This window comes from Chelon labrosus (genome assembly GCF_963514085.1).
Source record: "Chelon labrosus genome assembly, chromosome: 3".
Taxonomy (NCBI): domain Eukaryota; kingdom Metazoa; phylum Chordata; class Actinopteri; order Mugiliformes; family Mugilidae; genus Chelon; species Chelon labrosus.
In genome coordinates, this window is record NC_140339.1 from 18,319,352 (window position 1) to 18,336,804 (window position 17,453).

The window sequence follows — 17,453 nt, forward strand, 5'->3', positions numbered from 1 at the left end:
ACCCCCGTCATGGGACTTCCTCCCCATATGGGCTGTTTTTTCAGGCTGTTCACACAGAATCATTCCATTCCAGGTCTCTGCCACATCATGTTATTGTGGGAGAGTGCTGCATTATGTGGTGGTATTTTCCCCTTTTGTTAGAGAAAGAGTGATACGTGAAAACCTTCTAATGGAGAGAGAAACCAAATGATGCACTGAAGTGTTGGAGGTATTCTTTTTCCAAAAAGACTGCGTACATGTCGGTCTTCCTGTTTATATGTATTTATATTTTCATAAGCATGCTAAAAGCTGTGTTTGTTTCTTCATATGTTTGTGCAGCTGCTATTTAAGCAGCTTAAATGAAGTTTTACATTCCTCAGTGTAACTCACAGTTTCCACCAGGAGCCCCTTTTGCGGTGCTGGCGTCATGTTCGTGTCGTTGACAATGGAAGGGACACATACAGCAGCATCGGTAATGGCTGTCAAAGCCGGTGAGTTGTATACACATAAATGATTTAGGGCTATTTCTTGCAACAAGCAAAATACGCAATTGTGACAATCAGAAGTGTGCTAGCGGATGTTTCCCAAGTGAGTCCAAACAGTGTGAGATCCTGAGTGGAGCATGGAAAAATATCCCTCAGGAGTGTGCAGAACAAAACCCTGCAGACACACACTGTATCGCTGAGATGTACACACAGGATGCCGACGCACGCGTGATTAGGAGAAACTAGAACAGGAGGAGTGTGGGGGACAAATTAGAGCAACTAGCAGCATGTAGCGAGAGGAAGTGTTGGTGTAAATGGTCAGACGCCGCTTGTCACGTTATGCAATGATTACAAGAGCCAAATTATAGGATGTGTAGCATCGTTGCTCATCCTGATCTAAGATAAACCCACGGTGAGATACTCCATGTGGGCTGAAACATTCATATCTTCAGGCTTTATCCTAATTCAAACTGCGCAAGCGAGCGACATGCATTCTGTTATTTCCTTTGAACGCGGCAGATCCCTCCTCATTCAGTGCATGAGCCATGCATTAATGCTAGCACCCAATCAAAAGAACATGTGTGGCAAGATAGCGTATCAGTATCCTGTGAAAAGGGAACCATCCTCTAGACTGCGTGCAGATCAACTTACTGCATGATAAGAGTAAATCCACTACACGTGTAAATTCTCTGCTCGGGGCACTAAAATGTTATGTCTGATAAGCAGAAGATCTGTGGGGAGAGCTCTAAAGGCCCCCCAAGACAAATATTTCCACTTACAACAAGCCGTATTTACTTTACCAGCAAACCTATGTAAAGCAGCAAGTGTTCTGCAGCTGTGAGCTTGCAGCCTAATTGAGGGAACAGATCAAGTGAAGTGAAGCAGGACTGATTAGATCTTCCAGCATTCTCAGTGGTGAGACGTCATTGAATACACAAACCCCCCCTCCTCCCCGCGGGACTGCAAGCAATGGGTTTAATGCTGCTGATGCTGAAAGAGGAAAAACACAAGGAAAGACCTTTTTCAGGGTTTTAAGTTGTCAGTCATAACAAAACGGGGACTGCATATCGTGAACGGCCTTCGGTTTAATTTTCAGTGAAGCAGGGAGACGGTTGGCCATTACAGTTGTACTGACTGTGCACCGTGGGGATGTGTGATGAATGAGGGCATGTTTTAAAGGTTGTTAAGCCTGCAATCAAAACTCTGACCCATCATCTCTGCCTGTTTTATTTCACTCCGTCTGTCGTCGTCTTTTTTTTTAAGCTGCGATCACAAAGTAACCTCGGCTGAGCCTGTCAGGAGGCTCTGAGGATGGTTTTGTTTTTTAAAAAAAGAGAAATGTAAGTTAATTAAACATACATTTTCCCTCACTTACAATCATCTTCCTGACTTCCCCTGTACAGCAGATAGTTTAGTTGATCTGACATTCATTTCTCTCACGCAGCGCCTAATAATAAGTTTGTGTTGACACTGATGACAAGGCGACAACCCTCAGCTTCGCTAATTTGCTCACCCGAACTGCACCCTCTTTTCTCCTGTCCTGTTTTAGCCACAGCCAGTGTGTGCATTAGTTTGTGGCAGCGTTTGTGCTTTAATTGTTAATTGTGTTTAATCAGACTTTTTGTCTGTGGTCATTTGCCTCCGTAATCTGCACGGTGCCTGCATGAAGCTTTACTTAATGTACATATCTTTATTTCTGAGGCAGCATTTGTATTATTCATTTATATATATGTTATTTTAAAATATATCCAGAGCAGAATGTTAAACACCCTCTTTGTCCTGCAAAGTTTTTAATGCACTACACTGACTAGACCTTCCCCTCCATTAGTGTTGACAAAAACCCAAACCACTCTCCACCCTTATTTGACCAACTGGCTCACAAAGAGACGTGGCTGAAAGACATGACTTTAGACCTCCATTCTTCACTGCAGCAGGTTTATACAAGGCTAATTGAATTTAGTGGAAAGAGAGAATGGGGACTCTCTCTGTGAGGCGGCATTGCCAAAAAGCCCACCTCCAGACTTGAGGTCTAATTTCTGCAGAGTCTACTGTGTAGAGATTCTGTGGCACAATATCAAGGCCACAGGTAATTCATCTTCTGGCTCTAGCTCTGCTTTGCAACCTAATTAAATGAATAAAGATGTGAAGAAATCTTCATTTCCGTAGGGATAAACACATTGCTGCATGGGAAAGGTAAGAGGAAAGGCAGGCTTTGTAAAGCAAGAATAGAGGCAGATGAGAAACCTCTGGCTGCGAGATAGTCAATGGATGAAGACTTTTGAATAGTGAGGGAAAAAGTGCTCTGATTTACATGCAGCTGCAGTTTCTGCCTCATTTGTTTTGATAATAGCTCATCCGGCACACAGAGCAGACTCCACCATATATATCTGAGTTAACAAACATTTCACTTCTTGTGTTAACACACCACATCGAAAGGGATGGGCGTTTACGAGACAAAGAAGCAGCTTGTGTCATAGACACAAGACACACTCGAGTGCACTGGCTGACAGATTAAATACTGCCTGCCTCATCACTTAAACATCTGGCTTGTCTTTGGTGTCCGCTGCAAAAATAAGCACTCTTTCTAACAACTTAGTTCATTCACTTTCCTCACTCATCAATTTTAAGGAGTATGCAAATGGACAATTCCTTCAGCATCCCTGGGAGTCCTCATGGTTACAACAACAGGGCAATAAATTCTCATTAAGGCTTTTCTCCCTTGAAAGGCAGAAATTGAAGTCGGGATATTCGTGTTTATAGTCCCAGGCAATTGGAACAAATGAGGAGATGTTGTGTAGGGAAGATAGGCTCCCAGACTTAATCGGGTCCCTTCAGAAGCCACAATCTCCCACCAACCCACCCCTCCGCCGGCTCCATGGGGAGTGTCAATGATGAAGTCAGCCACGGGGAGCAACAGCCCTGCGCCGCTGTGCTCAGCCTCTCTCCCTTCTGACAGGCCCATATTTCACCTGAGTCATTCTCCAGCCTCCACTGTCACTGTTTCCTGCGCTGTCAGGGGCACGACTCCCATCATCAGAAGGGTGATTTCACAGCCTGGTGGCAGCAGCACTCCCTCGCTGAAGCTGACTAACATGGCCCCGCTCCGGACAGCTGGGTGACCCCCTCCTTTGTAGCTGGCTCTGATTCCTCCCATCATGCACATGGAACGATCATCTGGGGAGGGATTTTTTACTGAATGATGCTAATAGCTTTGGGGAGTTTTTGTTTAAAGAAAGTCAAAAGACCAGCTGGAATTACACCCTTGTTGTATTTCCAAAGTTCTCAGATAGATGGATGAGCAACAGGGGCTTAGCTTAGCTTAGCTTAGCTTAGCTTAGCGTAAAGATATAAATCAAGTAAAGAAAGCTTGCTGGCTTTGTCCAAAGATAACAAATCCACTGGACTTGGACTCACACCGTGAGTTATGTTGATATTTGGCACAAATGGGATCGCAGCCAAACAAAAATATGCAAATTTCCGGCTGTGATTGATATTCACCAGGAGATACGAGATTCAGATTCAGATCATTTTCTCAACTCACAGGAACATTTGATCTCAGTGAAACGACCTGACATTAGTTGCTGTTATGTTACTAACGACATCCTGCAGACAGAGCAGCCGTCGTGCAAGGCAAGAGGTTTTTTTTTCAAGAGTCACCATTAACAGAAAAAAAATCACATAAAAATACAATTTTTATTTTCTCCTTTCACTTTTCTTAAACCAGCTCTGTTTCCAGCTCCTCAGTTTGCAGACAGCAGATGCACATTCAGGACAGCAGAGTTTAACGCCCGACTCTCACACGTTGACCAGTCCTCAGACAGTCTAAACATGCGTTTTGAGTTCTTGCCATGTGTTGCATTACCAGCTCTCGCTTTGGTGAAAACATTTGCACCTAGCTCTCTTCCTTGTCTCTATCCTGTTATGTTTCACCCACAGCATGTCTGGGTGGGTCAATGACCCCCCAGAGAACAGTTACAGGAAATATGTTGGGTGTTAGGCTCCACGTGCGCATCTGTGTGCGATACACAAGCCTAAATGCATGCCTGTGTTTTTGCATGACTCCATGTCAGTGCACCTTTGTCCAGGCAGCGGTGTGTGTGTGTTTAACAGCATGAAAGGACCCTCTATCTCCATCTCTCCTGAGAAATTAAACACAAAGACTCACTGTGCTCCGTCCACTTCGGGTCACACCGTGCCCTTTACGTGCACCTCGCCGCATTCCTTCCCACAACCCCTCTGTTCTACGCCGTTGATATGACTGATCACTGAACCAAAGAGCTGGTTGTCAGGAAACACTAAAATGTCTCATTAGCTTCATAATTAACTTGGGCTTTTCTTAAATAGCCAGGTTTTTAAAGTCTCTACGTTTCCCAAAGCTTTCATCCCATGATATTGCTGAAACACTGAAATAAATTTACAATCTTCAGCAATTTCGTGACTCAAAGCGGCTTTAATTTAATCTGGGCCTCAACTTTACTGGTTTAATTCACTCTCCAGATACAGCTAAATCTCTTGCACGTTGACAGGCACAACACCGAACAACAGACAGTCAGAAACTAGCTGTTAATAGACGTGGTGCATTTCTTTGCTATAGATCATACATACGTATCTCAGTCGGCTGATTTTGGAGACTTCAAATCAAACGCGTTCTTGATTTTTATTTGCTAGCTGTGTTTGTCTTCTGACAGCTTGTTTCTGCTAGATGTAAATGATCCATATGCTGCCATATGCTTGATGAAAGGATGAGGTTTAGATGCACTAATGAAAGAAACCCTCTCTTTATTAACTACAGAAGGTGAAACATAAGCCGGTGCAACAGAAGACAGAGTGAGGTGAGACCAGATGCTTCGCTGTTTTTCTATACCAACACACGGTGTGACAAACGAGCCACTGAGGCACAGGAGCTACACGGGAACTTGTGTCGCTCCTAGTTTGGCTACTGTGGGAATAACAAACCAGATGAAACCCCGGTCCTGTTGCTGTGACATGATTTCACGCTATAAACTTGTGTTAGAAATCAAGTCAGATCTGAATTTCTTTTTGTTTTTAGTAGTCTGACTGTAATGAGAAGGCGCCCGTGTTTGACGTGTGACGGAGTAGAATTTACCAAAACGCTTCATTTGTTCAGCCTTGATTTGTCATGAATCAATGACCATATTCTATAGGTAACAGCCCGTCCTGTTTACTTGAAGCTGCAAGTCTTCGCTGTCACTACTTGTCACAAGGGATTTCCACGTGTATGGCAATTACAGTGTTTGTTGGTGGCTGCCGGTCGGTCCTCTGGGCATCTGTATCGCAGTATAATTTCATCCCCCACTCCACAGAGTAATTCTATCACTCCTGCAGCCCAGAGAGAGGCAGAGCTTAGGGACAAGAACAGATAAATCCATTTGAAGTGCATTTTGAATCTAATCTTTGATGGTCACCTGTTCGCAGGATGTCAAAGGAGAAATTGCTGCATGTAAGCTCAGGAAAAAAAAAAAATACAAATTTTAGTGTAGGCAAGTAGCATCAATCACTTTAACTATCTCAGATTTCTTGTGCCCTTGTACAGACTTAATAAATACATTGCTGGAAAGAAAAGCATAAACCGTGTGTATAGCGCCTCTGGTGGACAGCGAGCGTCAAAGGCGGACCACCGCAGAGGGACGATACTGCCACCTAAAGGCAAAGAATGGTTGCTTCTCCATTTTAACAGTGTTTAAATGTGGCTGCCGTGGTACCATTTGCCGTGTGTAATGTATTGGAAACAATTTAAAATCACATTTTAATGATTGAGTACAATGTCTTGATTAAATGGAGCAAATATAACAAAACACTTATACGAGAAATAAATAGGCTCTGTGCAGAGCAACCTCCTTGAGCAGAGTAATAATATGGCAAGCTGTTTGCAGTCTTATTTAAACAGGGTTTTAGGTCCTTCATCTCAGTCAGAGTAGGACAGTCTGTGTGTATATCACGGGAAACCAAAGTAAATGAAATGAGGTGTGAATTTGCCCATAATGACACATCCTACTAAACATGTAGAGGGTCTTCTTTTATCAGTAAGATCTGAATGTCAGAATACTTTTTATTTTTGTTATTGTAGTTTTTCTTCAGCAACAGCAACAGCAGCAGCAGGGAACCAGCCATGATCTGCTACTCGTCCAACAATTGACTTTTCATTTTTTGTACCCAACAGATCCACACGCAGTGCTGAGCCCCCACCCTGAACGTGTGTTACCGTGTTAGTATGACGCAGCTAAAACAGAATGCACATGACAGAGTAAATACAAATATATATACCATAAATGCAGACATTGACCTGTGAAGGATGAATGAAGGTAGTGTGAACATGTTGGAGCTTTTTATTTCATACTAGAACCGTCAGCGCCTCCCTGTGGTCAAACAGTCAAACAACAAGAGGCAGGTTTTCTCTTAAATAAATGCTAATATTTCCATTTTTATAAAAGACCACGCGCTCTAAATGGACATTCAGTACAAAACATTCACAGTTCTAAACAAAGTGCAGCTGGCTACATAAAACAGGTCACGCATCTCACTTTCTTTTTCTGTTTTCTGAATTATTGAACCATTAAACCTGATTTATCCCGTGATGTAAATCTGCTGTGTTCAGTGTCAGGTGGACGTGTCAACAGGAAGCATCAAGCACATCAAAGAGGAAGTTACAAGTACATTTCTGTTACTGATTAAATCCACCTGAACACCTGCAATAATACTGTTTCCTGTTGTGACACAAAAAGACTTCCTTTCGTCACTGCACCATTCTTTCATTAACAGCGCAATCATTGATAAACTGCATAGAAATATGACGACATTTCCCTGAAGTCATGCAAAGTAGCATCGTTTTCAATAAAGTTACAAAATTACATTTGATCTTTGGTTCTCCTTTTAGTTTAAAACACACAAAAAAACTATATATGAGTATAATCCTAATGATGGTCACACTGATAATAATAAAATTACTAAATCATTTAATCTTTAGTACAATAAAAATAAGTTTATAAGAATAAAAGAAGACAAAAGTCACTTTTTTTGCTCTCTTTTGTAAAACCTGAACTGCAGGCCGACACATTATCACACAGCCCTCATAATGGAGCCACTACAGGAATACTTATTCAGTCCTACTTTCACTCCCAACTGAAAAAAAACAACAATGTATGAAATGACGTTATACTCTACAAATAACTTGCACGCCCTTTAACACAAAGAGACAAAAAACAGCTTCCCACAGATGCTCAGAGCCGTTAGTTTGCTCCATAATATCAGATGGTAAGGTCTTCTTAACCGTGTTGCACAAACCTTGGCATTACCGTCACATTCTTGTTTTTTTTGTTTTTTTAACCCTTCTTGTCTTAAAGGTGCTACATTTGGTTGCCATCATACTGCGGGCTGGAGTACTCATTCTGCATGGCTCCAGTGGCTGCCCCCATGGCGGCCTGCTGGGCTGCTGCCTGGACGTGAGGGTTCTTCCACGCTCCTGTGGTCCATTCCTCCTGAGCTTTGGACATGCTGGCCCCGGTGCCACGGTAGAAATTATGGATCTGCAGACAAGGTGGGATCACGAAATTGTTGACAGCATTATAGCCAGAAGTTACTTACGGTTATTAGATGCTAATCATTAAGCCTGTAGGGCTATTTGCATAAACCTAAAAATGTTCCTTTGTTGATGTCAGCAAAGATGAATCAGTCTCAAATCCTTGACTAATAACAGCTTAGAAGCTATGGAACAGAAAATGGATTTAAACAGTTTAATAAAATGATGTACCAAAACACATAATGGCTTGTACTCTAGTGTACAAATGCATCTGTTAAATTCTTACCCTGGTGAGTGCAATGAAAGACAGTGAGGCCACAGCAGTGAACATGATAGTAGGGACCAGCATGATCAGTGCAATGAAAATGTTATAGCTGAAGAAGGAGATGGTAGCCAGCCAGCCACTGAAAGAGACAATAATCACCGTTAATGGAATATGGTTAAAAAAATAATGCTATTTGAATCCGAACGCGAACCAAAACTGTTATTATCGGTTAGTGAATTGTCCTCCCCGGCCTGCTGCTACTGAGCATCTGGATGTTAAATGCCAATAATAGTGTAGACTTTAAATGCTGCGATATAAACTTTCAGAGTTTTATAGCTCATACATGGGAAAATCCAACCGCACATGGTGACATTTATAAACTTTATGGAGGCTGTCATAATATTAATTTCTGATCATCAGCCTGAGTCAGGTGGCATTTTGAGGATCACTTTAATGGCCTCTCAAAATCTAATAACAGGACTATCGTAAAAGTTATAGGAGGGCAATATCTGACGGTCCATCACTGTCGTGTTAATGAAAGCTGAGAACAAGGGCTTTAAAATACATTCTGAGCTCTGGCCAGATATTACTGGAGCACAGAATGAAAGACCACAAAGGAGATTTTGTGGTCTTATTAAAGTAACGTCGGATTTACATTGTCGGCTTTAATTGCCCAGTAATGAATTAATCTCTTATATCTGCTGGTAGAAACGTCTGTGCGCTTTAAGGATGGTTGCACAGCTGAGTTGTCCTGTTAGAGTCTCACTGCTTTGGTCTAGTTACACTTACTAGTGCTGAATTGCATCGCTTTCACAGTACTTTTTTCTATTATTTGCAAGAAATCACCATAAATATATCCTTTGAATGAAAGATCCAAATCTCTGACTCTTACCACACTCCCCATCCTGGGATGCCGATGCTTTGGATGATGCTGATGCCAACTTGGGCCATGAACACAAAGAAGAACAGCATGAAGTTGAAGGAGCTGTCACTCCTGTGAAAATAGCAAAAAGACAAACAAACATATTGATTTATCCTTCTGTAGTTGAGGGTTCCTCTTTCTCGCCTCTGTGCAAACTATATGCTTCCTTTTATCCTCCACGCAGGCGTCATGTGCCCCCCGACTCTTCAAACGAGCCATGGAGCACAAACCGAGATCTAGAGCATATAGAAGCAATTTAAACACATTCCCTTTGACTGTTACGTGTTTCTGCTGTACAGTGTGTCACATCATGGAAGAAGATCCCCATGTCAACAGAGGATATGAAAATTACGCTGCCCTAAAGTGAAAGGGTGGAGGGGCCGGTCTGGATGGCCTCCTGTCTCCTGAGGGAAGGGTTGACACATTTATCCCTAATGTCACTCAACGCTCTCAGAGCATGGAAGACAAATGAGCTTTAAGCCAAATCAGCTATGGACCATAGCCATTGATGAGTATGCTCTCTAGTTAGCCAGTAAGCCATTTATTATACTGTTAGTGTGGACTCCTACCAGTAAAGGCTGAATGATAATTTGAAGTGATGTAAAACACTACTCAATCTATCCAAAAAAGGTTTGAAAAAAGGCAACTGGACTTTTTTGAGAAGATGTTTCACCTCTCCTCCGAGTAGTTTCTTCAGTTCTAGGGGATTGGTGAGAAGTCTGAGGTTTAAATAGGAAACTCCTACTGAAACTTGCTTGTTGTGTAAACAACCATAAACCAGCGCAGAAATGTAGGTGGTTCCTGTAGTCTGCAAGTTTCGAAGGGTGCTGCTCCCAAAAGTGCGTCGCAATATGTCTGTGAGGGTTCTCAGTCATCCACGTCATGCTATATCCAAAAAAGGAACTGAAGAAGCTACTCGAATGAATGGCGAAACGTCTTCTCAAAAAACTCTACGAGTCCAGCTGCCTTTTTTAAACCTTTTTTGGATATACCATGACCTGGATGACTGAGAACCTTCACAGACACTACCCCATCTAGAATTAGGCTGGAGACAGGATGCAAACCGAACAGGTTCAGACGTCCATTATAGGGCAGTATGCAGAACTTGCATTCATTCATTATCCATAGGCACTTATACTTCGAGTGATTGCAAGTGGGCTGGAGTCTGTCCCAGCTGACATTGAGAGGTGTGGTACATATGTGGAAAGGACACCAGTCTGTCACCAGTTAACCTAACATGAATGTCCTTGGAATATGGCAAGAAATCAGATGACCTGGAGAAAACCAGCGTAGGGAGAACAGGCAAATTCCTCACAGAAAGGCCGTGACAGTTGCAGAGAATTATTGCAGGGGAGCAGGGGACACCTCCAAAAGAGGTGTCAGAGTTAATATGTAGACGCACAGAGTCTCTCAATTTCAAATTATGGAGAGAAAATACTTTTTTTGGCAGCTTAAGAGACAAAAACTGAGTAGAACGCAATGTCCTACAACCTACAGACTTCTATTGGTGTGACAACCTGGACTAAAGCATAGATAAAGCTGAAAGCTCAAGTCTACCTGTGACCTTCCAATGTCTTGTATTGCATTAAAAAACACTGATCTTTTAACAGTATGTGCTACTCGAACTTATTTCTGAACAGCTTTTAAAATAATACTTCAGCAACAACTGCAGATGCTTAATCACATGTTAAAACAATACTAAACCCGTCAGTGTATATTTGGCTTACTTGAAGGCCTTGTAGATGGGCCTGAACCAACACACGTAAGAGCAGGGAGTGAACATGATGAGCCAGATGATGGCCAGTCCAAAGTTGGTCACTCCACCTCCACCAAACATCCAAGCGAAGCAGCCAAGGAGATTCACTGCAAGCGTGGCACTGTTCACTGCGAGAGCACGACAGAGGTGTTTTAGGTATTGGTGCAAGGAACTATTTGATAGAAACATGTGAACATGCAGTGGAAGAGTAGTAGAGTATGAAAAATAAAAGAAAACTGGATATGAAGACAGGAGGTATTGACTTTTCATATTAACTACACCTGGTCGTCCCATTGTTTGCCCAAGTTCTTTACATTTTAAGCGCAAAGCCAAACACAATGGGAACATGGCAATAGTTTAGTAAAGACATGCAGAGCAGAAAGAAAAGGCTATGTTCACTAATAAAATGAAGAAAAAAATGGGCAAACTGAAGAGTAAAAAAAGGCAACATGCATGCTGTACTTGAACAGTGGAACATAATGGCAAATCAAGAAAGGTTAAAGAGCAGGTTACTGCAGAAGAAAAAGAAACAGTAGCACGTCCAAACAGACTGGGACTCTCCATACCTGCTTATGTTTATTAAAAAGAAGACACCTGCAGAAAGAAAAGAGGTTAGTTGTGATTGAGGCTAGTTTACAGAGAGAGATACACAGTTAATCCACACGGAAATCATCTGTAGCGATGCAGCCAGTCAGCTGTGGTTTACAGCAGGTACATAGACTGAGAGCGCCTTCTAAATTTTCGCTTTCAGCTTTCGCCCAGCTCCATCTTTAGATTATTGCCTTATTCCTTACTGCTCAGTTACTGTCATGTCACCTGTGTCAGTGCTATGTCAGCTTCGGGGCTCTTAACCGCCCTCTGCTCTCTCGCATGAATTCACAGTCCGGCGTGGAGCTTTCAGAGCAGAGTAATATCACAAACACCATTCATTGTGCTGTGTGTTTACGGTGTAATAAACTCTGATGAAACTGCTTCTGGCAAAGACTGTTTAACACAATTTTAGTGTTAACTGCTCTGCTCAAAACCAAGACCATCTGGTCAGCGCTATGACTCATTAGCAAATAAACCAGTCAGGGCATTACAGCAGCGGCAGCAGCATGTAAAATGTTTTTTGGGATCAAAAGGACCGTTGTAAACCTCCGGCCTACTGTTAGGTAGTTCTTATCATGACCGGACAACAGATGAGAAGACTCTACGTGGGACCTGCAAAATTATTATTTATTGGGCAGTTAGGCAGCCTTAACAGCAATTAGACAGTTTCATGTTTGAGTTCTAAGCTCTAAGCCTGATGTAATGATGCAACTTCACAAGCTGATTCTGCCCAACATCCCTTTGAGCCACTCACATATCCACAGGTGGTACATTTTCTTGCACATGCTGCGGTGCTGCTCAGGAATCTCGTCAAAGTCTTGATAGAAACATGGCTTTAGAGGAATGAATCCAGGCAGTGGGGGGAAGTTGGGCTCTGCAACAAACAGTTAAATATCTGTTAGACGTGGTTTATTGTTATTATTATTAAAATTATGAATATGACTATTTAATTACTGACCAGCCATGTGGATACAATGTAGAGTTTGCTTGTTAGATTTACTCCTTCTTCAGTCTCTTTAGCCTGCGAAACAAAACGAATCTTCAGTTTAGGTGTCCATGTTGAAGCTGTGATGATTTGGAGTTGTGTTTATATGTTAATTGGTGTGGGGGTGGATCTTACGACAACAGATCCCACACACAGAGAAAGCGTTTAACAGAGGGCGGTATTAGCTCTGCTGCCGGGGGATTTAATGTGTGAGCCCTCCAGTCAAGTCTCCAGGAGATTTCAAACTATCGATTCCTTCCGGTTTCAGAAGGACGGTAAGAAAACACCAAGACGCTCCGTGCGCACTTGTTGGAGCAAACTTGAAACCTCACTTAACCAAAATGTGCCAGCGCACATTCGATGCACATGTGCGAGGAAGACAGTTGGGTATGTTGGAGCTGGCCATTGCAACCAGGAATTACGGATTCCAGGGGAAACGTAATCTGCTTACCTCCTCCAGAGAGCAGCCGCTCCTCTCTTTAAGGCGCTCTCCAACGGAAGCTTCACCTGCGCGTTGAACTGATTGTCGGTTACAACTGGACGGGCCCTGCAAAAAAAATCTGTTCCGCTATAAAAACACTTTTCTTCTTCTCAATGTGACCACGGAGATAAATCCTAGATCTCCTCGCCCTCGACCAATCACCGTGCTTAAATCCGCTGTCACTTTGATTCAGACCAATAGGCGGATTACTCTAATCCTTGACGTTGCATTGTTGACCCAATCACTGCCTAGCTCTCTGTCCATGGTGCTGAACATGGAGGAGCAACAAAGTGTGGCGATGAACAGCAAACAGCCTCAATGTTGACAATTTCATTAATATGACAAACACGCTGCAAACACATTTAGGGGAAACCTGACAAATCTGACACTTCTGATCCCACTCCCGTGTTACTGTGTAGTCGGCTAAGCGTTCAGAAATGCATGCAGTACTGGAAAAAAACATAAAAACCCTGCGGCGACAGAATAGGTCAGGAGGGAATTCCTTTATATTCTGCAAATGCAGGTGTACCACACTCCACATGGTATAGTGCCATCAGTCAAGTCACTGTCTGTGATAAACCTGAGTGTGAGGCTGGAGTTTGCTGATGACCTAAATACTAAGCTGACTACAACTCTCCAGCTGGGGTTGCTGTTTCACTACAGTTGGTGAGGGAAGCCTGTAACACAGTTACTGCACAGTGCTGTCAGCTTGGCTTTCACATTTTAGAAGGACTTTTTTTTTTATCAGTTAGTTAGTTAATAAAAATGTATACAGCAAATAAGACACTCACACTCTCATGCAGATCTAATACAGTGTGATTTACAATGAAAATATAAATTGACCTGGAAGAAAATCATTAGTACCATTCCTTTACTTAAGCAAAAGTATTACATTATAAGTAAGAGTAAAGGTTCTGCATCAAACGACGTGATGTACCCACCATTTTACAGTTGGAACCAGTTTCCTACTCTTTGTTTCCAACTTAAGGATCAGGCCTCTCCAAAGCATCCATAGACAAACCCTGGGGGGTTGGTGAGGAGGTTTATGGAAGAAGAAAAACAATGGGTTCTCTTGTACTTAATGTTGTTGTGGAATTTTGTATAATTTAACTTCCAATGGAGATTTAATACGTTTAATAACTAATAACACTTCTGTTGGACCCCAGCTAGATACTGGTGGGAATAGTTGGAAACCACTGAGTTAAACTTTGAGCAAGTACAGTTTTTAATGAGGTTATCATATGTTCTAAAGTAAAATCTTGTTATTAAAATGTTAATCTTAAAGGTTAACTGCTAAAATGGCCAAATGAATTTAAGAATGATAAGAATGTCAGTGTATTATGGCAATATCAACCAATACGGCCATGATGGTACTACACAGTAAGTTGTTTTGACTCATTTATTGAGTAAGCCTAATGAAAGAAATGAGCTGGAAGTTCTATACTCCGATCAGTCATAACATTATGATGATCTTAATATTGTCTCCCTTGTGTCTCCACAACAGTTCTGACTCATCCGAGGATGGACATGAGCCTTCTGAGGGTGTCCTGTGGTGTCTGGTAGCAGAATGTTGTTAGTGGAGGCCTTTGAGTCCTACGGGTTGAGGGGAGGGGCCTCTATGGATCATCCCACAGGTAATTAATCAGTTTAGGGGTCTAGGGAATTTGGAGGTCAGTTCAACACCTTGTGCTTTTTTTTCATGTTTTCTGAGTTGTTCCTAAACTGTTTTTGTGCATGTGCTTGTGTCAGTCTGCATCCTGCTGGGGATGGCTGCAGCCATCAAAGAGTGATTTGGTACATGACTAAGTGACATCCACATGAATGCCGGGTCCAAAAGTTTCCCAGCAGAACGTTGTACTGTCACAAGATGGTCAATGTTATTCATTTCTCCTGTCAGTGGTTTTAATGTCGTGGCTGATCGGTGTATATGACTGACATATATAGATATATACCAACCCTGAGGGTTGCAAAAAGCAGGGCTCAAATGCAAAACTCTGGTGGGTAAATGTAAAACTGCGCGGCTTCAGGCACAATTTGATAACAGACAGACAATCAGCAGGCAGGCAAGCACAAATCAGGCAGATGAAAAGGTCAGAATCAGGCTCGCACAAAAAAATGTGAAAAAATGCTAGAATATGACGGCCACAGTCCAAAGACAAACTGGAAACAGACTAAAAAGGGCTAGCATATGTACTAAAGAGATAAGGAGGGGTAGCTGCAGGTGTGCACGTGGGCCGGGTGAATATACAGGAGGAAAATGACCAAACATAAGCATCACTTGCAGTATGTGGAAAGAAACAGGCCGAATAATATGAGGTTGATATTTTGTTTAGCATTTTAACCACCCAGACTGGTTACATTAGTGTAGTCTATCATAAAAAGCAATGCAGTCGAAGGATAGAAATCATACAGGAACAAACCACAACGGCCAACCACCTACAAAGTCATTTGATGGCGTCATGTAGTTCACTAACAGACTAATGGAGCGCTTCTTTACTCACTTACTAAACAACTGCAGCAGACTGAGTAGCTCAGGACAGGAAATGCTTCTGTCTTGGAAGAAGTAAGACATAAGACATGTTTATTAATCCCATGTATGAGAAATTTCCTTGCCACAGTAGCAGGAATTTGGCAGAATATATATACAAAAACAATAAATCAAATCAAATCTGCATTAATTAAGCATTAATTAGAGAATCTGCCCAAATTTTGGTCACCCACCATACTCCAAAGATAAAATGCCCAATCTGGCAACACTGCAGGTCATGGGGTTGACCTTCGTCAGACCATTTTTGTCTTTCTCTGCTTTCTGGTGGTACATGTTGCTGCAGATAAGGTCCTTACTCTACACTAATGAAGGACAGAATGCTGCAGTGCATGTTTTATTATAAAACAGTTTATTGTTAATATCTCCTAATATGGATATCTTTGGAAAACTGTTGCTAATACACCAGATTTGTTTCCATTCTCATTCTCTGAATTTCATCTTTATTCAGTCCTTGAACAATGCAAACCTGATGCCAATCATTCACTAAGCTCATAAGAAGCCATCATGTACTTTTGTACGCTGAGACACAGGAGGTCCTTCAAACAGGGTTACCTGAGCTGAACCATAAAATTAGTTGTAATTCAGATTGTAATTGGCTCCCTGCAACCTTCCTCTCTGCCATTAATTTGCTCTGCAGTTAACTTAGCTGCCGCAAATAGATCGGCACGACTAGAAAAGCTGCTGTAATTGATCAGTCAAAGCAGGTCTGATGAAGACGCGCTTGTTGTTGTACTTTTCCAAAAGCTCTCAGTATCACCGCGTGTTCCAGACCCTAAAACTAACTATCCCTAAAGAGACCGATTCAAAGTCCATCGTGAAAAGAACATTTATCACTCAAATCAAAGAGGGAAATTGCAAGTTGTGTTTTTTCTAATAACAAAAAAGTGTTAAAAAATGAAACTAGTCATCACTTACAGACAACAGCAGCTAACAGTGCTCCAGTGTAATCAACAAAACCTCTTTTCAAATCATCGCTGAATAAAATGAGAAAATATATTCAAGAATACAAGTTTGCAGGACTCATTAAATGTATTCATTTAAAGTATGTCTGGAATCCAGTAGCAGTCTGAGTGGGAACATATTAGTGCTAGCGACCACATTCAGCAGATGGAGCCTTATCTCGGCTTAGTCATTGTAACCAGAGTTTAAAAATATTAACAATTTATCACCAGATCATTAAATGATCTTTTCATCTGCTGTCATCGCTTGTCAAATCAAGGCCACTAAGGATTGAAAGCTGTCCCCTCTCACTCCACTCATCTCACACTGTCGCTGCCCCCTCCTCTCCATCAATATTCATCTGAAGTAGTTTAGTCTAGACACGCTTGTGTGGGGTTATACTGAGGCCATCAAGCCATAGGGCTCGCACAGAAATAGACAGAATTGTAGGCTGTAAGTGGTCTCTCCTTCTTGTTTCTCTCATCCTGCCTCTCCCATCTTTCCACCAAACAAGGCCTCCGCTGACGGAACCATTGAGATGAGCTCCTTTCTTCAACGGCTCGCAGTCTTCAGTGGAGATACGGATTCGAGATCTACTTTTTGAGCTAATTAGGACGAGGGCAGCTTCTTTCAGGTAATAATGGTCCTGCTTCCTCCCTCTCCAGCTCGCCAGCAGTGCTTCACTCTGCATAGATTAGCATGAGAATGTCAAACTTCCCCTCGTGAGCTTTGCCAACACGGCGTTTATGGGACACAATGAGTCTTTTCTGGGTCCTCTTTGAAGTGTGCTTTGTCATCAAGCTGGATGGGGTGTAGACAGAAAGCAGGATATTAAGTACTGAAGAAGACAGTGGGGTAGGGTAGGAGGGGAAAAAAGAGGAAGACAAGAACATTAACATCTGAACACCAGAGGCACACAGAGGTACAATGTGTTATTTGTTTTAGAATGTAATGCTTACTTTGGA

The 17,453-nt window shown here is 42.2% G+C and overlaps 1 protein-coding gene across 1 annotated transcript; it reads right to left on the bottom strand.

The window, feature by feature from the left end:
• Window positions 1–7,378: 7,378 nt before the first annotated feature.
• Window positions 7,379–12,511, bottom strand: scamp5b (secretory carrier membrane protein 5b). Its single transcript, XM_084541735.1, has 6 exons — window positions 12,494–12,511; window positions 12,290–12,409; window positions 10,916–11,072; window positions 9,159–9,260; window positions 8,288–8,405; window positions 7,379–8,008 (listed from the first exon to the last, which is right to left on the bottom strand). The coding sequence occupies exons 1-6, from the start codon at window positions 12,498–12,500 to the stop codon at window positions 7,829–7,831; spliced, it is 684 nt and encodes a 227-aa protein (XP_084397861.1). The 5' UTR covers window positions 12,501–12,511; the 3' UTR covers window positions 7,379–7,828.
• Window positions 12,512–17,453: the final 4,942 nt, after the last annotated feature.